This window comes from Pygoscelis adeliae, unplaced genomic scaffold (genome assembly GCF_000699105.1).
Source record: "Pygoscelis adeliae isolate BGI_AS28 unplaced genomic scaffold, ASM69910v1 Scaffold336, whole genome shotgun sequence".
In the NCBI taxonomy this organism is placed as follows: Eukaryota; Metazoa; Chordata; class Aves; order Sphenisciformes; family Spheniscidae; genus Pygoscelis; species Pygoscelis adeliae.
The window spans coordinates 285,987-310,980 of record NW_008824938.1 but is presented as its reverse complement, the minus strand read 5'-3'; the positions used below and the strand labels follow the sequence as shown (position 1 = coordinate 310,980).

General features: G+C 36.8%; 1 protein-coding gene across 1 annotated transcript in view; it reads left to right on the top strand.

Moving 5' to 3' along the window:
- SPTLC1 (serine palmitoyltransferase, long chain base subunit 1) overlaps nt 1–24,642 on the top strand; it is a 41,158-nt gene extending 16,516 nt beyond the window's left edge. Inside the window, exons 5-15 of the mRNA XM_009325375.1 lie at nt 375–447; nt 5,068–5,200; nt 6,938–7,067; nt 8,936–9,025; nt 9,759–9,866; nt 11,294–11,389; nt 11,690–11,786; nt 13,099–13,153; nt 19,321–19,438; nt 20,297–20,370; nt 20,851–24,642. Of these exons, the coding sequence (XP_009323650.1) occupies nt 375–447; nt 5,068–5,200; nt 6,938–7,067; nt 8,936–9,025; nt 9,759–9,866; nt 11,294–11,389; nt 11,690–11,786; nt 13,099–13,153; nt 19,321–19,438; nt 20,297–20,370; nt 20,851–20,944 (1,068 nt within the window). The 3' untranslated portion in view covers nt 20,945–24,642. The remainder of the gene's footprint in view (nt 1–374; nt 448–5,067; nt 5,201–6,937; nt 7,068–8,935; nt 9,026–9,758; nt 9,867–11,293; nt 11,390–11,689; nt 11,787–13,098; nt 13,154–19,320; nt 19,439–20,296; nt 20,371–20,850) is intronic.
- The last annotated feature ends 352 nt before the right edge of the window (nt 24,643–24,994 follow it).

The following is a 24,994-nucleotide window of genomic DNA, read 5'->3' as shown; positions in this document are numbered from 1 at the left end:
TGGCCAGCTTCCCCCAGCTTATGTACTGAGCATGATGTCACATGGTATGGAATGTCCCTTTGGCCAGTTTGGGTCCGCTGTCCTGGCTGTGCCCCCTCCCAGCTTCTTGTGCACCTCCAGCCTTCTCAGTCGGTAGAACGGGAAGCTGAAAAGTCCTTGACTAGTGTAAGCACTACCTAGCAACAACTAAAACATCGGTGTGTTATCAACATTGTTCTCATCCTAAATCCAAAACACAGCACTGTACCAGCTACTAGGAAGGAAATTAACTCTATCCCTGCTGAAATCAGGACAAATTGTCAATGTGAAGTATATAGAAGAGTTAGAGATCTAGTGTAGGAATAAATATTTCATGTAATTCTTTTCTGTTAAAGAGTGCAGCCCAGGCATCTCTGAAGAAATATGGTGTTGGTACTTGTGGACCTAGAGGATTCTATGGTACTTTTGGTGAGTAACTTTCCTTGATCTGCCTTTAAAAGTGTTCAGACTGGCTTGGTAAGTCAGCCAAAATAGTCCTATGTATAAGCAGCAAAGTATTTCTATTGCTGTGATGAACAGTTACCCTCTAACACACTTTTTACTGTAATTGTTAAGGATTGGTAGCATTTATTGTTCGTAGCTTTGTTTCTTACTCATTTTATGTGTTTTCTTACTCTTTCTAATGCTGGTCTGGGAGGAGAGTTGTGAAGCTAAATATAATCTGTTTTAGTTCTGGTCACCATAATAGAAAGAGGAAATAAACATATTAGAATTTAATCATGCATGGTGTATTTAAGTGTAAACTAATAATAAGTTTCTAAGTAGACCACAAGAGGGCAGTATGATTTCTATGATAAAGATTATTAGTTAAGTTTATCTAATGCTGTAGTCAAAATGAAGTTTTCCTTTACTGATAACTTTAATGTTGTAATTAAGAGATTTTATGATGCGAGCAGGTGTTACTAAGGGTTTTTTTCATTCTTTTTAAGAAGTAGTGAGTTAAATATCAGCCTCTGGAAATAGTTCTTTACAGGCATTGTTATTTTGAAATACTGCATGGAAACCAAAGAGTAATACGTGAATAGCTGCACAGTTGCACGCTAAAACCATCAACTCATTGTCTTGTGAACTTTCCAGTCTCTTCTCAGAGGTGATGGAATTCACAGCATGTTTGTTACTCAAATGATTTCATAGAGTTAGCTTCCTATAGCCTTGACTTGAATTCAAGACTAACTTGAACTTTTCTCAGTTAATCAAGCTAGTCCTTTAAGTGATCAACCAAGTGCTGTACCTATCTTGATTTGTTGGAAGGCTATATATCAGAATGAAATTGAGTCTTTGATATCAATCTTATAAATAGTTCATTAGCCTAGAACCATAATTCATTTCTAAAGAAGGTGATTGTAGCCCATTGATCAGTAGAGAGCTTTTAGGAAGCCAGATTCCCTCACTGATCACACAGTTCAGCAGTGACCTGTTGGAATTCATACAGGCTTTTTTTTTTTCTCTAACAACACTGGAAAGCTCAAGGAAACTTGTGGACTAATGCCTCCTGCCTTTTGAGTCCAGGCTGATTTTAAGTTTCGTGAAATCTTTCACTTTGCTTCTTTCTAGTAATTACTCGAAACAGACTGGTTAAAAGTTGATTTTCTCTGGTAAGTGAGAGATTCGTTGAGTTGTTTCCTGCCCTCTTTGGAGGTCTAATCCTAAGATCCAAACTGTATAGCTTTTGCATTTAGTTTGGTTGCTGTTCATTGGCTTCTGAATTTTTGGGGTAAATGCTCCATTTCACAAAGCAGGGGATATATCTGTGGTATTGCTACATGACATCACTAGTGAAGAAATGGTTACACTCACCTATTTGAGATATCTTTTACAGATAAAGTAACAGAGAATTGGTTTAAATTTGAGAAAAACACCTGCTGTTCTTGTTGGATCCCAAACTGTGTTCCCATTTTCCCTTGACATTAAACATTTGAGTATTGCAGGATTATGAATCTCTGATAAGAAATGCTTCTTACATCAGTGATGTTGTATAACTCAAACTTTTCACACAATTTTTCATGTGCTGTGACTTTGGTAAATGAGTCATGTTGCATCCAGAACTGCGTAGTTTCCTCTTAACTATGTAGGATTTAATTGATGATTGCCAATTGTTGTCACTCAGAATTATCCCCTCTTAAGGGCTGATATTTCATATCAATATTAGAGATTACTTTATTTGGAAACATAGTTATCATGTTATAATTTCTTTTGAATGAAGGCTTGATTCTTCATATCTCTGCCTGTTTGAAGGGATTTCGTAGATTTAGTGAGTCCCTATTAAGACATTTTTGCTTTGTGCTGTATCCCTGAAAACTGCATCCGTGCCTTTAGCCTGTGTTAATCTTGACATACTAGTATATTCACACATAACTGAATCTTTATGGTTATTTTCTCCATAATGACAGCTGAGGGGTGTATCACTTTTTTGGTGTGTGTGGGGGTTTAAGGCTATCATTGATTGCCTAGCAGGCACAATTTCAATACTACTGTGAACATCAGGACTGGCTACCTGATAAAATACATAAAAGATGATGTGGGATTTGGTTTCTGCTTCTTCTGCTTTTGACTTGCATGCAAGCACATGCTAGGCAATGAACTGGCACTTCATAGCAGGTGTTGACAATAATAGCTTTATTAAGGTTTTATAATTATGTAGAAAGTTGTTCCAATTGTATTTTCCTCTGTGCAAATGTACTCTAGGTTGTGTTTGCAGATTTCACTTAAGCTAGGCTAATCCAAGTGACGTAACCAGGCTAAAGCAAATCATTGCAATAAAGAATAGGAAAGTCAGATAGTATTCTCTTTTTATCACAGTGGAATGGTGGTGAAGCCTTAATTAATACTGTCTTAAGCTTTTCAACCTCACAGTTATACAAAGCATTCATTCCCTTATGTAATGATGTATCAAATTTGTATATGCTGTGTGTTATTCTCAACTTAAGTGTTCTTGCCTTTGGCAAAATTTACTAGGTTTGTAAAATTTTTTTCCTTAAAATAAATCTGATCATATTCGTTAGCTCATTATTGCTGACAGTATTTCTTTCACCAACTGTTTTTACCTAGCCCTTGCTCAGTGTAGTGGTGGTTGTTGCTGTGTAAAGCTCAGTGAGAAGCATGCAAGTTTTCGTTTTTAACTGTGATGGTCTCGTTGTCTTTTCCAGTTTTTTAGTTGAAGGATGTAGCTGGTCTTTTACACACAAATGAAACATTTTTCCCCATTAGGTGTCAATAGCTGGGCACTCAAAGTAGTAGTTCAGTCCTTGTTTTCCTTAATTTGTTATTCTCTACTGGCAGGACTTCAAGAAGGAACATTTTTGGCTGAATGCTGTTTATATTGCATGTTTTAAGTGCCATGTGGCCAGCCTCCTTTTTTTGGTGCTTGCTGCCAGAAAAAGATCTTTCTTGGGCTTTTTGTTCAATAATTGAATCAAAGTTCATCCATCCTGTTTTGAAGCCTGACTGGAGACTGTTTCATTGCTCCTGAAGTCCGTGTAACAATAAAGAAAAAGATACAAAGATTCTGAAAAAGGACTACTTAAAATCGCTATCAGAAAGTAGATTAGATAACTCCAATCAGTATCCTTCCTTCCAAAGACTTTGGAGAAGAAAGGCTGTTCTAGGTTTCTCCGAATGTTTGGTATATCTAATACAGCTGGATCAAAGTGATCCAGCAAAAGAAAACTTTCAAATAGTAAGTGATTAAACTTCTTGTTTTCATTTAAAACCAGTGGAAAACCAAATAAAAGAATTCCTTTCCATTCAATTTTTTGATGCTCAGGTAAACATTAGGAAAGGATTGTTGAGGATTTATAGTTTGCAGTTAATGGATAAAATTGCTCTTGACTGTGATTGGGAGACTGTTGTTTGAAAACATACCTTTTGCTTTTATTGTATAAATATAGGGATCAGGTGGATGTGCCCTTCTGGGGAAAGGTTATGCTAGATATTTGTTTAGTATGGCAAAGTAAAGATTTTTACAAAGCCCTTTCTTCCTACACCCTTGCTGTTGGTACCTGGCTAGAAATAGCGACACTGACATAACGGTGCCTCATAGGCTATTGAAGAATTTGTATTTTTAACTGGTGTTACTTTATTTGAGTTTAATTTCAATGAACTTTCGATAGTTGCAAAAAGGTAACATTTGGCCAATGGTGATTTTTAAGTCACACACTAAGGACCTCTATTTGCCCTTTAATCTTGTTTATTTCCAGTTGATAAAAGGCATAATTCTCTGACTAACATTTGCTGGCAGAAGCAGGTCATGGCAAGAGACTTACACAAAATAATAGTTTGTCTGATACAGGTTATTTTGCTTAGGCAGAATACTTAATGCTGTGGTCACCTTTCTGCAGCAACAATCCACTCACCATGTGGTATTGCCCTTCTTAATCTTTTGATTTATTGGTGTTTTGTTTCTAACATGGGTCACGTTGACCAAGTTGGTTTGGGAAATGCTTGTGCGTGTAATAGTGTCAATTTATCTTAAGGGTGAGTAATCTCTGGCATTGACATGGTGACCTTTTCAATTGCCTGAAGTGCATTCAGGAGATGGTATGTGATTGCAGCCTGACAAGAGCAGTTTTCTGTTATAATGATAGCCGTGCTGTATGCAGTGGAAGCATCAGCTTGGAAGAACTGACAGTCTGCCAACAGGACCTCATTAATTTCTATAAATTACATAGCTGTTTGTTGCCTGACTGTAGTGGCTGTGCTCCCTAGTCACAGTCAAGGAACGCTGCATCATTTGCTTGTGGTCTAATCACAAGTAGATTTTAATTACCATTCTATAAGAACATGAGAGAACCACATTACATAAATATTTTCAGATCTATCAAAGATTCTGATTAATATTGGGTTACTTAGCAGTTTAAGTAAGGCTGGATTGGTTGCAGCTGTTTTTTGGGAAGTTATTTGTTGTAACAATCTTCCTACAAATAAGCATTCTGTTTGCTTCAATTAGATGATTGCTAAAAGCAATGATAGTCTTTCTGATATGAAAACAAGTAAACTATCTAAGATCTTTTCAAATTTTCTCTCCAATAGATGTGCACTTAGAATTAGAAGAACGACTAGCAAAATTCATGAGGACAGAGGAAGCTATTATATACTCATATGGATTTGCAACAATTGCCAGTGCTATTCCTGCATATTCGAAAAGAGGGGACATTGTGTTTGTGTAAGTATCATTTTCTACTTGGGAAATTCCAGATTAACGAGTTTTCCTTTCAATTTTTCTTTTTCATTATTGTTAATCATATTAGGTTAACCATTTAGAAAAATAATGCTGGTTTTGATCGAGTATTTTGTTGTACAAAGCTCAGGTATCTTTTTTTTGCCAAATACTCCAAATCAACTCAGTTACTGCTTTTATCATAGAAGAGATGGGAAAAAAAAATTAAACTATGTAAGCAAGAACTGACAGAAGTTTAATACCTAGTTTTCTTCTTAAGAAACTGTACAGTCATATTTGCTTTTCTTCTGTTTACTGCTGGCTTTTCACCTTTCTTGCAGGACAGTTGTTCCCCTCGTGCATATTTGCAAAGGATTAATTGGATAAATATTGGTACATATTAAAGTAACACAAGAACAGCTATGCAGGGTCAAACTAAGGATTCAGCAAGCCCAGTATCTGGTCCCTGAGAGTAGCCAGTCATAATTTGTCTAGGGAAGAGTAAAAAACCAGGAGAAACAATGTAGCAATAGTCAAAACTTTCTGAGCCAAAGAGGAGGGTTTGGGTTTAGTAGTAGTTGATGGATTTTTCTTAAGCCTTCCTATTCTTTTAGTGCCTTTGTAAATCTTTAATATCCACAATGCTTCTATGACATGTAATTTCACAGTTTTACTTGAACATTTTATGAAACAATATGAAGGAATACTTGTTTTATATATAACACCTACTAATTTCAGTTGATGCATTTGATTTTTAGACAGGGAACTGATGCATCTTCTCCTTGGGGGGAGTGAGCGAGTGGCTCTGTGGGGCTTAGCTGCCTGCTGGGGTTAAGCCGCAACACACTGATACTTTTGTATTTGTCTGCCAAAATCTTTCTTCAGTGCTCTCTTTTCTAAGTGTAAGGCTTGCAGCCTATTTGACTCCTTTTACAGAAGTTCTTTCATAACTTTGATCATGTTTTTTGGTCATCTTTAAACGTTTTCTGGATCAGCTTTTTTGAGGCGAATGACCAGGGTTGTGCACACTATTCAAGATGCCAGTGTGTCCTGGATTTAGCTGTCTTGTACTGTTTCAGCTTCTCACTGATGAAAGATCTCACCATATTTAAAAGCAACTTGGTTGAAATTACTGTATTTAGCACTTGCAGAAGGTTTGGTTTAGTTGCTACTTTTACAAGTAGCAACTTGTAAAAATTACTCGACTTAAGCAGCTGTGAAATTGCATACCCCATCATGCTCAGAGATTTGCTTTTCCAGCACTTAAAAATGGCAGATAGTTCTTTGAACACTGAGAGAGTAATTCCCAAAGAATATTAAAAAGCAGGTTTTGAATACTTGGAGAACCACTGTAAATGTTACAGGCACATCTTTGCGCCTTTTTTCTAAGACCCAAAGCAAATGGAGTGGGAGGTTTCTGGGATGATTACTATGGTACTGTACCCAGGCCATGGAATGGTGTGCTCAAATAAACTGCTGTCACATACAAACAAAAGGACAAGTGTACACTTCAAGAAAAAACCTGTTGGCTTGCTTTTAGTGGCTATAGTGCATAGGAAAGTTGAGAAGCTTTGGAAATGAATTTTTGAAATGTAAATAAAATACATGAAGTTTTAATGAATCTGGTTTTAACTACACCTAAGCACAGATATCTGCTCAAAAGCAGGACAGTCCTAATAGCCAGCTTTCTTTGAATAATTGTTAAACCGAGTGCAAACTTAGAAGGGCTTGCTGTATTTACAGAGATGAAGCTGCCTGCTTTGCTATTCAGAAGGGATTACAAGCATCTCGTAGTAACATCAAGTTATTTAAGCATAATGATATGGCTGACCTTGAACGACTGTTGAAAGAACAAGAGACTGAAGATCAAAAGGTACCATTCCTTTGAAGAAATATTTGTATTCTTTTGTGCCACCTCCCACACATTTTTTATTTCTGGGTTGTGTAATTGAATGGATGCAGTGCTTATAGGCAGTTACTTGGTTTTCATAAATCTTTATTGAGCAGTTAATGTTGCTTATGTAATTAAGATAGATTTTTTTTTTTAATTTATTTATTTATTTGTATTTGTCTGCATAACCACTGGAAGCGAGCTCACAGGCATTGGTAGTGGGGGAATATCTTTATGGGCAGATGACTGAAGTGTGAGATTATTTTATTTTTTAAAAATACTATCACAGAGCTTTTTTTAGCCTGTTAGAAATTTGTATAACTGCATTTACCTAATAAATCATGCAAGTTAATTATCAGTTTGAATGTCACACTGTAAAATCAACAGAAAAGCAGCTAGTCCTAACCCTTTAATTTATAGAATCAACATGATTTTTTTTTTTTCCCTTTAGACTCTTCCCCTATCTTGCACTCAACTCTTAAGGTATTCTCTCTCTTGAAAAATTTGGGTCAGTTTGATGGCTTGCTTCTCATTCTGACAGTAATACAAAAGGGTGTCCAAAAGCAGCTACTGAATCAGGATCAGCAAGTACAGATGACTTGGTTAAATGAATTTTAAAAGAATTAGCTGAAGAGCTATCATCATTATGTGCCTCGTTCACAGAATGCTGGAAAGTTAGAGACAGTTGGAAGAAAGCTGATTTTGTGCTAACACACAGAAGAAGTAAAGTAGATAAATTGCATAATTAGAAGCAAATCAGCTTAACATTAGTCTAAATTAGTAATGGATCTGATTAATAGCAAATCTATAGACAGCATACTAGTTAACATACCTGCATGGAAAATACGTTTTGTCAGGTTGTCTTTACATGAGTTTTTAGATGTGGTTGACAGACTAGTGATGCAATTTGTGTAACACATTTGGTTTGTTAGAGCAGAGTGCTTTGGCTTAGCCTCACTGTTAAAGTTTCTTAATGGAATTAGCTGAATGTGGACATAAAGTTGGTGGCCAAGAGCTTAAAATAGACCATGTGTGTATAACTAAGATGTACTGACTAGGATGGGTTAGATCTTACCACTAGAGTTGGTCCAACTTGTGGAGTGAACTGTGCCTAGTTTTGGTGCCTACCACTCAGAAAAGTCAAATAGATGTTCTCTGAATCTTTTTACAAGAACTGAAAAAGGTAAGAAGCATGACTTAATATCCTTGGATCAGAAGATATCAGTAAGGTTTAAAGTAAATACCAGGGGGATGGCCTTTTTAAAACAACAAAATTCAAATCATACCATTGAAGTTTAAACAGAAACCAGTGCAGGGTATTCTTATGGCCTATATTGCCCAGAGATCAGACAAGGAGATTGTAATGTGAATGTTATGAATACTTTTGGATTGTGTTTTATGAACACACTATTTGTGAGAGGTTTGTGCTGCATTGAGAATCCTGGTGCACAAACCACTTGTTGAAAAACTTTCTAAATGCTCAGACTAATGATGAATATAATAGAGACCAAGATTTGTAGTATTTGTTCTATAGTTGTATTGTTTGTATTTTATTCATAAAGTTCAAATGCATTAGTTATGATTTCTTGCAAAACAAGGCATCTTAAGTCTTGTGTAAGAGTTAAAAGCTTTAAAATAATTACAAAATAAAGAAAAACTAGTCCAATGAGGCATTTCAACTTTTGTTACAAATGAGAAATACGAAGTTGAAACTAAAGTAAAAGCTTACTTGAAAAAGAGACATTATCTTCCTTCCCTTCCCATTGCTGTCCTTCCCTATCAAAAAAATCTTCAGAGCTTCACTTGTTAGTAACAATTGATATGAACTGAAACCATATCTTTCTCTGAAGAATCCTCGCAAGGCCCGTGTAACTCGAAGGTTTATTGTAGTGGAAGGATTGTATATGAACACAGGAGACGTTTGCCCTCTTCCAGAATTGGTAAGTCATTTCAGTTTGCCTTTTAAACTCTGCGTATGAAAACATGTGGCTAATGAAATAGTAGTATCATAATGTTAAGCCTACCTAGAAAAGCTCTGCATGCAGTTTTTTTGTTTACCTTCTTGCTTTCTCAAATGTTCATGAAATGGTGATCCCAAATCTTACATTGTTTTGAAACTTCTGATCAGGATTAGGATTGTGAAGCTATATGTAATGAGACTTGCAAATGAGTATCTGGTTACGGTCTTAGTTTTTAACCTGTAAAATATACTGTCTTTTCAGCTATGCTGTATGATACTAAATTGTTGAACTCAGTTGTATCTAAACAAAAAAGACAAAGTTTCAAAGAAACCCTCACACAGCTGTCATAAACACTGACTCCAAGGAAAACATTTGCTATTCAGCATAAATAGGCTTTTTGTGCAGACTATATTCTAGCAGATAATGGAAGAAATGCTGTGAAAACGCATCATCTTGAAAGTACTTGATAGCCTATTTAAAAAAAAAAAAATTTTTTTGGTACATGAACATTTATGAAATTTACTCTACTCTTACATGGTAGAAGAATTTTGAAGGATTTTAAAATGTCTTAATGACAGAACTCAACTCTAGAACTGACATTTTTGCAGTACTCAGGGTACTGTACTTTGTCTTTACCTTATCTCCCCCACCCATTTTATCACCAAATTCTGGTGGGCTTGACTTGTATTTTATATCATTTGCTCTGTTTTAGATAAAATTGAAGTATAAATACAAAGTTAGAATATTTTTGGAGGAGAGCCTTTCCTTTGGAGTCCTTGGAGAACATGGAAGAGGAATTACTGAACACTTTGGAATAAATGTAAGTGCCTTTTTTATTAGTTTTGTTGTGAACAGGAGACTTGTACAGAAGAAAATTGTGCAATTGATTTCTTATACCTATGGCATTAACAATGTTTAGTAGTGTACAATAGAAATTTAAACATACTTTTCTTTATCAGTCTTAAAGCGTTCAGGTCTTGGCACTTTTCTTTCATGTGCTTACTTGAAATAATTTTACTTATCTTTAGTGAGGAGAATAAAAGAATTTTTACAATGCATAATTTTATCTTTTTTTTGGTCACTGCGTGAGATGATGATTGCAGTATTTTCCAGCTGCATACACTTAAAAATGTCATGCTTACACAGAAATATTTGGGGGCTAGGGGTAAGTCAGAAAAATCTTCTCAGCGTATAGCCAGCCTACTTTGCTCTATTGCCTTTTATTCCAGTAGGGAAAAATAGGATAAAGCTTTTGATGGTCCTTTCAAAGATGTTGTCTTACTACTTTACTGACAGATTAAGCCAAATTATTTTTCCAAGAGCCTACCTTTTGTGGTGTTTTTTCAGCTGAGGAGTACTTTGGAAATCCAAAACGATATCCTTGAGGTTGTTTGCTACCACAGCCACCTGAGCTGGGAAAGGAAGAAGTGCTCTTTTGGTTGCCCGTGTCTTAGTGTGGAGCATCTCTCACTACATTCTGACAGTGTCTGTGTTCAGCTTGGAAGTGAAATACCAAATTCTGAGAATTTATTCTATCTTCCCCTATTTCCTATTGTTTTCACTTTAAGTGTCTTAATACCAAATGTGGAAAAGAGAAAATTAGTGTTAAACAGCTTTAGAAAAGGAAACAAACAGTGCTACTTTGATGCTTGCCAAGTACCATCTAATTAAGTGGCTTCTATGTTAGATTCATTTACAAACATAATCTTTCCATTTTGTCTGCTCAGAATGGGAATTTGTAGCAGTGGTCATTAGTGTGCATTACAGAATCTGGCAAAAAATATGTTTGCAACTAACAAGTGAAATAAGACAACTGTGTCTCTAAGGTTCAAACTCTGATTTAACTAGGCTTATGCTCAATTTTAATCACGTTCTGACTCCTACTGCCTGCAGTGGGACTACTTACATTCTTAAAGGACACTGTCACACTGAGTACTTTGAGGAATTGTCACCAGTATCTATATAACTTGTTTTATTCTGTTTGTGTTCTTCACGTTGCAATATTTGGAAAAGAATGATCTTATCTATATTATCTACAGATTCATAAATCTCAATTTCTAAAGTCCTTTTATATTGCTTGAAATTGTTATTTCAATTGTAGCTTCATTTTAATATGTGATAGTTTGGTGGATCTTCTCTAGTATTCATGATTATATGAAACAAGATACATCTTCAATAGATTTATCTTATAAATAGTCTTGATGTTATCCATAGCATCTCTTAATAACTTTTTAATTTAACTGGCAGATTGATGATATAGATCTTATTAGTGCAAACATGGAAAATTCACTGGCTTCTATTGGAGGATTTTGCTGTGGAAGATCTTTTATTATTGATCATCAGGTAAGCCAGGTCTCATTTTCATATGGTATGGCAGGAATAGTTACTTAGAAATGAGAGTTAGTTAGTAATACCAATTTGCCAGGAGTGTTAAGATATAAATTATTATGCAACATTTGATTCCATACAGAAACTGTCTGGTTCTATGAAATATTGTAGATGAATTGGAAACCTACTTTTAAATCCTTCCATGAACCTATAAGTGTACAGCAGAAGTTGTTTAAATGTATGTGAATTAACTTTTAAAACATTGTCTGTACTGCTATAAACAAAAAAGTGATTTTTTTTCTTTTTTCCCCACAGCGATTGTCTGGCCAAGGCTACTGCTTTTCTGCATCCCTGCCTCCTTTGTTAGCTGCTGCTGCTATTGAGGCTCTGAATATTATGGAAGATAATCCAGGTACTTAATTCAGGAAAATCTTATTCTTCAGTCTTTCTTCACCCAAAACTAGTAACTCATACTTCTCCCTAGTTCGATTCCTCACCCTTTTACTCTTTTAAGTCCTCTCTCTTTTTCAGCTAATCAATTTTACATGCATGATTTTTTCTTCCTATAATTTCCCATCCTGCTTTTCTTTTTCAGTGTTTCCTCCCCTTTCCTTCATTTCCAGCTGAAAATGAGCGAGTTAGTTGAGGCTAGGAGGGACGGAGATGGTTATCACTAAGCAAATTAGAAATTATTATTCTGCTTTACAGACTAGTGATATGCTTCTTCCTTGAAAACAAATTCCCTCGAGACAAATGGAGGAAGGGACGGTTGTAGAGAAACAAATGGGAATATATTTCCTCAGGACTGAACAACCCTTTCCTTTCCACTTGCACTACATAATTTTCTTTTTCTTCTCAAAGTAAGCATCCAGGCAAGAATCTCGGGAATTATCGTGGTGCAAACACCTGCAATTTTGACAGGACCAAGTACAGGACATTTGGATAAAGTTGGCAGGCAGGAGTTTCTGCTCTAGGAGACAGAGAATTGCCCTTGTTGCTACAACCTAAGAAAGATTTTTTTTTTTTTTTTTTTTGTTGCGGGGGGGGTGGAGGGGGCGAGAAGCATATGAGAAGGACAAAATAGGCCAAGTCTGTGTGTATTTCATTAGCATCAACAGACTGGAGGACATCTGCAGAGAGGTGCAGTATTTATTTTTGTCACAAATGCTTAAAAACTACTGGGTAGCCCATGCCTAGTCCTCAGAAGTTAAACAAAAGCAAGAAAAAATTAAGAGCAAGTTGTGGGACTGTTAGCTGTAGTGGAGGGTCAACCTTTACTGAGGAAAAGAACCAAGGTTTGCAGGTCCAGGAGTCAAAGTTTCCTGTTTAGGAATCTGCAGTGAGTTGGTGAAAGGATCAAGGAGCAGAGACTGCATGGCTGTAGATATTTTATAGATATAAATAAGTTGGACCTGCCATTTCAATCCAGTTACCAAGTGTTTGTGTCATCCTTTCCGTATGATCATGAACCAACACAGCTGGAGTAATGAGATAAAGGAAGTAATGCATTTGTCAGATCTTAAAAGCCTGTCATTTCCTGGAAGACATGGGAATCAGGAACATCATGGAGAGTAGTGAACAGACTTAGTACTTCAACAGATATGTATATCTTAGTTTTCCTTTCAAATGCTTTTTTTGAAATCTTAGACTTATAGAAATGTAACGTAGAAACAGGACATCTAAACCTTTTCCTTTTTCTTTATTTTTCTTTTTTTTTTTTTTAGATATTTTTCAGACTTTGCGGGCTAAATGTGAACGAATTCACAAAGCTTTACAGGGGTAAGTGTGTTTTTTGGGGTTTTTTTGGCTGTTGTTGATTTGACCATGCCTTTATCATGCCAACTTTAAAGAACTCTCCTTGCCCGAATCTATTTCTGGTTTTACAGATGCTTAGACTGGGATATGTACGCTAAATTATGTATGTATTAAAGGAAGAAAGTCATCCTTTTCCAACTGTCTCTGTTATGCTACTAAAAAGAGTCCCAAGTTTTTAAAATCCCTTTACAGGTATTGAAGTGAGATTATACCATAATGCTAGTGAGGATGTTTGCAAGCCCTTACTCATTGAAGTCTTTAGGAGAGTGTGATAGCTTTCAATGGTACAAAGTGTTGATAAGCATTTGGGGTGTAGCTTAGCAGATACGCTTTCAGACAACTCAGTGCACCTTGCAGTCACCTTTAGTACAGTATTATTCTTACACATGAGACTTGAATGTTAAATAGTAATAGAAGTATTCATTATTCTGGAGGCATGTAGAAAATTGCTAGAATTTATCTGAAAAATAAGAATTCTGTTTAAAATTTCCTAACACTATACTGTTTTAAAAGATGGCTATACTGAGTAATTGCTTTTTTTCCTGACAGGTTTTGCTACTAAAAAATACAGAAATTACTGTGACTATTCAATGAGTGTTTAATGTGCAGAACAGATATGTTAGCTGGTATTTTACAATTCATTTTCTTCAACAGTTTTCTGTTACGTATTACAGAAATGAATAACATTTAAACACAAAAGCTGTAATGCATGATTGATTATACTAGCTGATTTTTTTGTAGTAGTAGTCACTTAGATTTTCAATGTGAGTTGCTTGTTATTTCAAATAAGCAGTTTCCTGCTCAGGGGATGTTTTATGTTAGAACTTTAGGTACATTCAACTTCTTTGGAATAATCCTACCATCAAATAATCCTTGCCTCCTTTGTCTGTGTTCTGTTTCAACACAGGTTTAAAATGCATAGGCTTTCAGGTCAAAGATACCCAGATGCTTCTACACTTGAAATTATAATTTTAGAGTAACTTGAAAACTGTTAGTGTGTCTTCTTTGCTAGTAACAGAATGTTATGATTGAGTGAAAAGGAGAATAATTGTAATATTCTTCTCTACCTGTGATTTTTAGGTGGTAATTATAAATATGTTTAAAATACAGGGAAAAAAAGTAAGAAAAAACTATCAATCTTTTACTTGTTAATATTCACTGCAAAACAGAAGCGAATAAGCCATGGCTGGTACTTTTCTGTCCTGTGACTGATCCTACTTTTTCACTTAAATCCAGTGATTAGTATAGTCACAAATCAACAAGTAGACAAAATGCCTGAGTGTCTGTAATAGGACTTTTATATTTTTGCCTTATGGAAAACAGTGTGGTAACATAGAGGTCCAAAAAAATTGCGAAGGAAATAATTCTTCTAGGTTGTACTGGAAAAGAACTTGAAAGATTTAACACCACCAGGGAATTGGGCAGCCCTGTAGCAGGAACACTATCCTAACAATTGCATAAAGCAATATTGGAGAGAAGATTTGAACCAACATTTGCAGTGTCCAGTGTGTTTTTCTTTCTTTCTAATTAATAACCACACTAGAAAAAGTGTGTGATGGTTTGAAGAGGAGGCAAAGTTTTCAGAAAAAGCTTCTTTTTTAATGTTGTGATGTTAAACGCACTCATCTTCCCTGCCTAACCATGGCTGCTGCTTGACTCCAATTCTTTACGGTGTTCTCACTAGGACAGAGTGGAACTAACTGTTGGTTTAAAAAGAGAGCATAAAATGGTGGTAGAACTGTACAAAAAGAAAATGGGAAAGAATACACAGCTTTTCTCCTTTCTCATAATAGAATAAATATAGTGAGAGGGACAAATTAAAAGTAAAGGAAATCTTTCTTTTAGCCAAAGTGTGACTAACCCATGAAATTTAGGACTTGATATATAAGGACCAGTGCATGATTAGCATTCCAAAAAAAAAGTTGGTCCTTATACGGACTATGGTAGGGGAAGAAACCATAGTGGTGTAAGCTAGAGGAATGACTGGTGTTTATTCCTGTTCCGGGTGCAAGCCAAGTGCTGGTTTGTGGAAGAAATGGAAGAATTCTTCTGAATCCTGCATAGAACTACTTTCTTATTGTCTATGGCAGCTTATAGAGCATAAGAAAATGCAGTAAAAGATGGGACAATTAACACAAATCAGGAATATTCTTAATGTTCTTAACAGTCTTAGATAAAGTAGATTTCTGTCTTGTATTTCAAAATATCTAGTGTCTTAGTACATAGAAACAAAGAAGCTCTGTTGCAGGGAGACAGGATGGACAGGACAGAATTTTGTGGGTTTTTTTAAAAAGCATGACAGTAGTAGGTAGTATCCTTTAAATAGTTCATTACTTATTGCATATGATACACCTGGCTGAGAATTTTCCAATAAAGCAAGTTTTCATTGGGAAAAGCAGATTTATTTCTAAAGATTTTCCCTTCCAGAGAAACTTGACATTTTTTCAATGAGACCTCATTCAGTTTTCTGTTAGCAAAACTGATGGAAATGTTTATGGTGTTCAGGGCAGCCTGGCTACACAGGGTTCCCTACTGCCGAGAGCCTGGTCCTGCCACTCAGTTCGGCAGCCCAGCCTTGTAGCTGGGGTAGCAGAGGGTTGTGAGGAGGGAGCTCCCTGAGGCTACACCCATACTGGTACGTTAATGTCAGGAAGCATTCCTGGGCACTGGATCTTGATTGTCTACTCTGTCAAATTGTTGGAGTGATCTGTGGCGTGGGTTTGGCCCAGACCAAGCAGCGTTCTTTGGAAGGACTCCTGGATATAGTCCAAGAGTTGGCGTGAGCCAGGAGCTGTTCCCAGTAGTCAGTTTGGATGTGGCCACCCTGACGTGGAGACTCAGATTTTGAAAGTATGGATGTGAGTCATTCCATACCCATTCACCACAGGGCCAGAAAACAGTCCAAGGCATATTTAATTTACTAATATAGAACTGGCCTTAAAAGGAGCGTTGGAGTTCAGGAGGCTAGTTTTGTTCCTTTGTTACTTCAAAATCAGATCTTTCAGACTTCTCTCTTTTTTGTGTTGAAGTTGTACATTTTTGTTTGAAAATGAGACTTTCCCAGCATTTCTTAGGAAGGTGAATTCTGATTTCAGGAAAATTACAGTGTGCATGCATTGGATTCTCAAATACTTGTTGAATCTTAATTTGGCAGAGGCTCAGAAAAACATGGTTAATACTTTACATGAAAGTTGAAGTATTGCCATCGGAAGACCTCATGTTAAACTCCTGGGTTTCTTCAAATAGCTGGGTAAGATGAATTATGTAGTTCAGTTTACTACAGCTGTGACTGACAGAAAATTTTAAAATTAAGTTTGAAACTTGTAAGTGACCTCTATGAGGAAGTGTATAGCAAAGGCCTTTGACACCGTCTCCCACAGCATTCTCCTGGAGAAGCTGGCGGCTCATGGCCTAGACAGGTGTACTCTGCGCTGGGTCAAAAACTGGCTGGACGGCCGGGCCCAGAGAGTTGTGGTGAATGGAGTTAAATCCAGTTGGCGGCCGGTCACGAGCGGTGTTCCCCAGGGCTCAGTTTTGGGGCCAGTTCTGTTCAATATCTTTATCAATGATCTGGATGAGGGGATCGAGTGCACCCTCAGTAAGTTTGCAGACGACACCAAGTTGGGCGGCAGTGTTGATCTGCTCGAGGGTAGGAAGGCTCTGCAGAGGGACCTGGACAGGCTGGATCGATGGGCCGAGGCCAACTGTATGAGATTCAACAAGGCCAAGTGCCGGGTCCTGCACTTTGGCCACAACAACCCCATGCAGCGCTACAGGCTTGGGGAAGAGTGGCTGGAAAGCTGCCTGGCGGAAAAGGACCTGGGGGTGCTGGTCGACAGCCGGCTGAACATGAGCCGGCAGTGTGCCCAGGTGGCCAAGAAGGCCAACGGCATCCTGGCCTGTATCAGAAATAGTGTGGCCAGCAGGAGCAGGGAAGTGATCGTGCCCCTGTACTCGGCACTGGTGAGGCCACATCTCGAATACTGTGTTCAGTTTTGGGCCCCTCACTACAAGAAGGATGTTGAGATGTTGGAACGTGTCCAGAGAAGGGCAACGAGGCTGGTGAGGGGTCTGGAGAACAAGTCTTATGAGGAGCGGCTGAGGGAGCTGGGGTTGTTTAGCCGGGAGAAAAGGAGGCTGAGGGGAGACCTCATTGCTCTCTACAACTACCTGAAAGGAGGTTGTAGCGAGGTGGGTGTCGGTCTCTTCTCCCAAGTAACTGGCGAAAGGACGAGAGGAAATGGCCTCAAGTTGCGCCAGGGGAGGTTTAGATTGGATGTAAGGAAAAATTTCTTTACTGAAAGAGTGGTTAAACATTGGAACAGGCTGCCCAGGGAAGTGATTGAGTCCTCATCCCTGGAAGTATTTAAAAGACGGGTAGATGAGGCGCTTAGGGACATGGTTTAGTGGGCATGGTGGGTTGGGTTGATGGTTGGACTCGATGATCTTTGAGGTCTCTTCCAACCTTAATGATTCTATGATTCTAAATACAAAGCATGTTTTTCAGGCAAAGACTCAGTTTAAGTGGAAGTGATACAAAGCTTGCTTCCTACTCATCTTTTCTCATTTACTCTTTGGAGGGGGGTAGTTTATCTATTTCAATTAAAGAATTATGTCTATTTTATAACTAGAAGCTAATACTGCGTCTCTCTAAAGAAAACCTAATTGTTCTAGTGGCTTGTCTTAAACTCTGTTCTCCAGCAAATAGATTTAAGTTACAGTGAAACTTTGTCTGACTTCTCCTTTCGTCTCCCTACTTGTAGAACACTACTTAGAGGTCAGGTCGGTCCTAGGGAGCGTAACTAAGAACGGATATGTTATACAGCTATACTGTGTATTGTCTTTCTGCCTTGTAGCTGGACCTTGGACTGCTTTTCCTTGTCCTTTATGTTACCAAATGTCTTATCCCCGATTCCTAGGTATGTGTGCAGTAGTGAGACAAATGCAGTGTGTGTGCTTGTGTATTAAAGAAATTGCCTGTGTTTGGTTACTTTGCAAGTGTGGGTGAATGGCACCAGAATGTTTGCAGTTCTGTGGCTGAAGAAGAATATCAGTTTGATTTGCCTTTCTGGAATGGACTGTGAATTGAAATAGCATTGTAGAAATAATGCAAGATACTTTCCATGCTAGAGTATAATTTTATTTTTTCAAAGTTATAATTGATTCAGTGTGTTTGTAGTGTCAATTCTCTCTCTTACAGGCTCCAGTTCTGGTGTTTATGGATTTAACATCTTTTCTGCTCTGACTGGGTCTTGAACTTTGTAAAAATAGAAAACTTATTTGAAAATGTGGGTATAAACTTACAATGTGTGTGAGGCAAGCTCATCAAAGTCAGGAAGTCAAAATTACAGCTGATGGTAGACATGCGTTTATGGGACCTGTTAATTTTGGACACCAGAGGTCTTGCTTGGGTATTGGATACAGTTTTTTGGAGGGGAATAACTCAGTCCTGAATATGATTATATGATGTGTCAGGACAATGACAACCAAATGTCAATCATTTTTTGACAATCAAATGTCAATCATTCAATCAGATTCTAGGAACTCGATTAACAACTGTCCCTACGTACAGATGTGGGAGCAATTCTAGTAATATAACTAGTTTTAGAGGAGCTTCTGACTAAGTGACAGATGATGTTGTAAAGATTTTCCACAGGAAATAATTTAAAATCAGAAGTCTTTCCAAAAAAATAAACCTTGTTTGTTCTTATCACGTAAGTGGGTAAAATGATTTATTATTATTTATTTTCTTTAATGTAGACTCCAAAGACTTGACTTAGCGAGCTGTATTTTTATCAGCAACATACAGGCCTAATGCTAACATTTCTCCTACAACTTCACAGGGATCCTTTCAAACTTTCTGAATCGTTAATCCTTTTTGCAAAAGGAGGAATCACTATTGTTACAGAAACTTGCTGAAACTACATTTAGTAAACTCCTTAGGAAAGACATTCACTTGATAAGTTTTGTTATCTTTACCTATTGCAAGCTGAAATGCACGTATGTTTTGTCTGCATTAGTATTAGTAAAGTGAAATATCACTCTCTTCTCACTCACCACCTAGAAAGGGGAAACACTTACTATCTAGTGTTCAAGTAGGATGTGTATTAAAGGCTTTTTATTTTTTTTAGAATATCTGGCTTAAAAGTAGTGGGAGAATCTTTTTCTCCAGCATTGCACCTACAGTTGGAAGAGAGCTGTGGATCTCGAGAAAATGATGTGAAGTTACTCAAAAGAGTTGTTGATTATGTAAGTGGCCCCATAGCAATTAAAATACATCATTGCCTTTGAATGTGAATAATGAATGAAGTGCATATGGGTAGGGAGGCTTGTTGGGTAACTTGTTGGAATGTCTTGCAGGAATTTTTCTTTGCTGACTATAGGGCTATATTAAAGACTATCTTCTAGCTATTTCTTGCTGCAGATGTTTAGGTCTGTAGCACTGGATAAAAATGTATGTCAGACCTTTTACTTCAGAAAATTATTTCCTGTTACGTACTTCAAAATTCAAGTTAAATTTGCATATAAAACTGTTGCTTAGAAAACTTTTATGATGTTCATAAGAATAAAGGCTTATCATTTGAACAGAGTTCTGGTGGTGTATTTTAACCATTTGAGGTCTAGCTTTCTGTAATTTTGCTTGTTTGAGTCCATGAACTTGCTTTTTTGTGTGAAGAATCTCATGTTTTGTGTGTAGTATTTTTTCCATCTTCAATACATAGTGGTTCTCTTTCTCCCACATGAAGGAGATGAAGGTTGATGGGGAAGTTTTATATTTCAGGTGGCAGGTAAACAAGATTACACAACAAAAAGAAACTCTGAAGATGATTTCCTCCAAAATATGATTTAGTAGCCTACTTAATACAGCATTTTTGTCTGATTACTTGGAGATGACAGCTAAAGAAGCTAGACCCTAACCTGTTTTGTGTGTTTATGCTGTATTAAAATCAGAGATCATCTTGCACAACCTTCAAAACCTCCATTTGGGAAAGAACTTAAAGTTATCCTGACACCAAACTCAAAAAAGTTAGTTATATGTATTTGGTGATCAAAAGGATATGCCAGAAGTTCCCAGATTGACGACTGCTGTATTTTCTTTATTTGTAGTGCATGAATAGTGGTATTGCATTAACTCAGGCCCGCTATCTGGAGAAAGAAGAAAAATGTCTTCCTCCACCCAGGTTAGTAGAAAGTCAATACATTATTTCATTTTATTCGATATGCCTCTCTATCTCTTATCATACAATGATGGGATTTTGTTCAGCAGACTGCATTGAATAGTTGGTCCTGTAAAAAATGGGAAAGGCTCCATTTTGGGGTATATTTTCAGTGACTGTTACAGGAAGTTAATACCCTGAAATAACTGTATCAAAACTACCTGAATCTCCGTGATCAGCGTGTTGCCTGTTACCAGGCACATTTCCATGGGCTGCACATCTGCAGGTAAAAATGATAATGAAATTTCTGTGATGTGTATGGGGGGGAAAAAAGTAGTCTGACCATTTCTGTTTAGTCATATGTCTTGTTTCTGGTTGATTTTGAATTCATAATAATTTCCCTAGAGATAGTGATCTTAATGTGTTAAAATTAGTACAAGAAAAGTCTAAAGCTGAAGGTAAGGAGTAAAGTTTACTGTGCATGTTCTGGTTTTCTTTTTCTAGTATTCGAGTAGTGATAACAGTGGAACAAACAGAACAAGAACTGGACAAAGCTGCATCACTTCTTAAGGAAGCTGCACAGTCTGTATTGAATTAAACTGCTGTTTTGGATTCCTCTTTCCTCAAATTATCAGGATAAGTGTTTTACACTGTATAGTGACTTCACTTCAGATATTCAAGTTCTTCCACTGATGGCATTGAAACCTGACTGAGTAACAAGATGGTTCCAGAATGGTACAAATGCAGTGAGGGGAAGAATGCTGAATTTTGGAACTGGTGAATGACACAGTGTACCTGCAATTCGAACTCTACCATTTACTAGCATTCCTTAAAATGGGATATCACTGTTGCATACAGGACTCTTTCATAAGTTGCATTTTAAAAAGTTTTAAATTTATTTCTTCAAACACTTAAATGTTTTCAAAAATGTATATGAACATTCAGTTTTCTCCAAAAACATCTAAAATGTATTGTTTTCTCTGCATATTCTCAGAATGTAGGAACTTCAAATAAATTTCAAGGAATTATTCTCCCCCCGCGATGAAGATAGGCTGTTCCTAATACTGCCAAAAGGGAGAAAATAACACGTTAAGAGATAATTTCATGCTATATTATGTCATTTATTATTGAACTATAGGAGGAACTTCAGTTCTTTTTTGTTTATATCTTTCTGTAACCATTTTTGGAAGCCAGTTTTTAAGAATGCCTGGCCACAGAATATAATTATCTAAATAGTAAATTCATACTATTCATACTATTTGCTTCCTGCATTTCATATGTAATTATATGCATGTTTGATATTATGGGTGAGGTTTTCCATATTATTAACTTTAAAACCTCTAAACTGAAACCTCTGAATTGTGAAACTGGTGTAATTCCATTGTAGTATGTTCAGTCAGGGGGCCTTCGCACCAGTCTTGAAGGGGAGTCTTAAGCAACATGAAGAATGAACCAAGGTTTTGAAACAGCAACTAAATACTAGCTTAGTCAAACTACTTTGAAGCACTAAAATGGTGTGTGCTAAGTTTTATCTCTAAACAGCTATACCTTAGAAGGGAGGACTCACAGATAGCTAATAAGAGTTTAGGTGGTACAAATACTACTGAAATACAACTCAATATGTGCACGTAAAATCCCCACATAATTGGATAGTAATATCTGGAGGTTACGCTGTCAGGATTTTCAATAAGCACAGATGAACATTACACAGATGGATGGACACATTACACCAATCAGAGGAACTCGGTAAGGAAGGATGACAGTAAACTGTACCTTTTTATAAAATAAAAACTATAGCTATGTATTTCAGGATTTTGTTTTAAGAATGCCCGTTTAAAAATTTTATATTCTGCCTGATCTGTATTCTGGGTTGTTTTGTACTTATGTGCCTTTTTGGTTGCTGCTACAAGGACTACAGGACTATTTTTGAGAAACGTCATTGTTTAAATAAAAACTTAATCATGTTTGATTCAGATTTTTACTTACCATATAATTAGATTTTGTAGCATGATCAACCATATTTTGTTGAATATTCTGCATCAGATGAGCATAGTCTATTGCCTCCTTCAGTTCATAGGGACTGTCTCTGTGCTTGCTGTCAAAACTTCTCACCTGCATACATTCACATAAACCAGCTAAAGCTGTGTTGGGGCACTTTTGTGATTGTTGCTTGACTATTTGAAATAGTGAAATAATTATCTGTGCAATGTAGAGAAACCTTCATCCCAATGTGAAGGAGTATTCCCTTTTAACTGACATTTATGTTTTTCTCTATTAACTGTGAGTAAAAGCCTATGAGAAGCCAACAATTTAAAAGAGAAAAAATGTGCGGAAGGAAGCTGGTTGCTGTTTTACAGACTGGAACCGAAGTGCAGAACAATCAACTTTCTCAAGACCCTCAGAGATTGCGAGAAATGGAAATTAAAACTTATCACTATACTTGGAGCTTGTGAGCCATTTTTTATTTGATTAAGCCTTTGATGTATAAGCTGGGAACAAATGAGGTGCTTGGATTCCAGTGTAGCATAATAAATGATTTTGGAGTTCAAGATAAACCTGTAAAGGTAAGCAAATCACCAATTAGCATTGAAATACTAGGTTGCAGAATCTATATTCAGTTCTTGCTTTTTGTTTTAGGTTGTCTGCAAGTGGGGGATTTTTTTTGGTTGCACTTTTGAGAACTAGCAACAATCTTTAGATACATGGGTTTGGTTTTTATTTTTGTTATTGCTTTAAAATGAAGTGATAACACCTAAATTGGCAGGAAGTAGAGTGGAATTTCTGGCAATTTCAAAGCTGTGACTAAGTGGTTCTGATGAAACAAAAGTTCAAGTATGTTGCTAAGAGATACAACCATCTGATTCATTTGGCAAACACATACCCAGCATTAAAACATTGGTAAAACTGCCTTTGTCCATTTCTGTTGTTTACAAGTGTATAGAAAAGAAGCATTTAGATCACACTAAAGTGAATATCTTATGGTTGATAGCACTTGAAGTACAATGGGTGTTTTACTGACGGGATATATACGTGGTCTCTGTGAGAAATTAAGGCGCTTATGAGGTGTAGCTGGTGGAGAAGAGAGATCCCTGGTCAGTTTAAGTGTGTCTAGCCCTCTTCATTTTGGCTTTTTTGATAAATGTCTCTGACATGGCAAGCAGATGAAGGGAAGGACGGCTCTGGGGAAAAAAGTTGGTTGGGGTTAGGGAGGCAGCAGGTGATTCTGGTTAAACTTTTGACATTAAAAAATCGGAAGCCTGTTAAGGTGCTTAAGCTCTAAGTGCTGTAGGCTGATAAATATATGAACAAGCCTGTTTTAGTTGCTTTATGGTTATGTTTGGATGAAGCTGGATTTTTTCATCGATTTCTTCAGGTGTGGGAGCGAGGCTGGGGTCTTAGTAAATAAATGGAAAGCTATTCAGTAGGATACTGTGAGGTGAATCAAACACAGAAGGGCCTTATCCCAAACTTCAAAGTTTCTATTGAAAATAAATATCTGGATTCTTAATTTTAATTCAACTAATTTATGTATTTTGCCCTGCCAAGTATTTGGAACAGAGTTTCAGCTAAGTGGAAGCACCAGGATAATAAATAGTGATCAAAAATATATGTTGTTAATTTTTTTTTTACTGAAGATCAGTATCTGGTAGTTGAGAAGGAATGCATTTTAACTGTAATAAGGTGGCCATTTATTGAAATTGTCCTGATGAAAGCAATTGTTTGCAATATGTGGGGACTGGGATGGACTGGAAAGAATTTATACTTTGAAGGTATTTTGGCTTGAAGAAACATGTCTACATTATACATATATTCTTTTTTTAAACAGAGAGATCTGTTTTCCTTGAATATTTAAAAATAATTGATTGTTATTTGTGTAGGTTCATTGTTTTTATAGGAAAACCTACAGATGCCTTTTCTGTTTATTATAGTAATCATTTTTGGATAGGAGGAGAAATGCATAAGGAGAGTATTAAGAAAGAAAGAGAAGTATGGCTGAATAACTTTGATTTTTTTTTCCCCACTTTTGAAATACGATCCCAGTCACTGCACAGAATGGTGTACTGTCTCCTTTCTGTCACTCCATCTGGACTTTATTATTTTAAACAGGGTTGTGGAGTGTTAGCATTCACTGATCTATGAAGTTGCTACCGCAAAAGTGTCTTGCATCTTAAGATGACTTGAGAAATGTACATGAGCTGTAAATGCTGCTTAAACAGAGGAAATATTTACAACTAACACAAAGCATTTGTACATTAAATTGTTTCAGTGTCCTAATAAAAGGAAGTATCTGGATAACATTTCTTGTTGTGTTTTTATGTTCTGTGGCAGGTTTTTGCTAGTAAGATAATGGACTTACTTTCATAGAATCATAGACTAGTTTGGGGTTTTGTCTTGCTGTTGATGGATTTTTCAGATTTTAGTGGAAATGGACACACTGCCCTGTGAGGAAAGACTGAAGGATTCAGGTCTCTTCTCCCTGGAGAAGAGAAGGCTCAGGGGGAACCTCATCACAGTTTTCCAGTACTTAAAGGGCATCTACAAAGAGGGCAGAGGCTCTCTCTTCACAAGGAGCCACATGGAGAAGAGAAGGGGCAATAGGTGCAAGTTGCGCCGGGAAAGGTTACATCTTGACATAAAGAATTTTTTA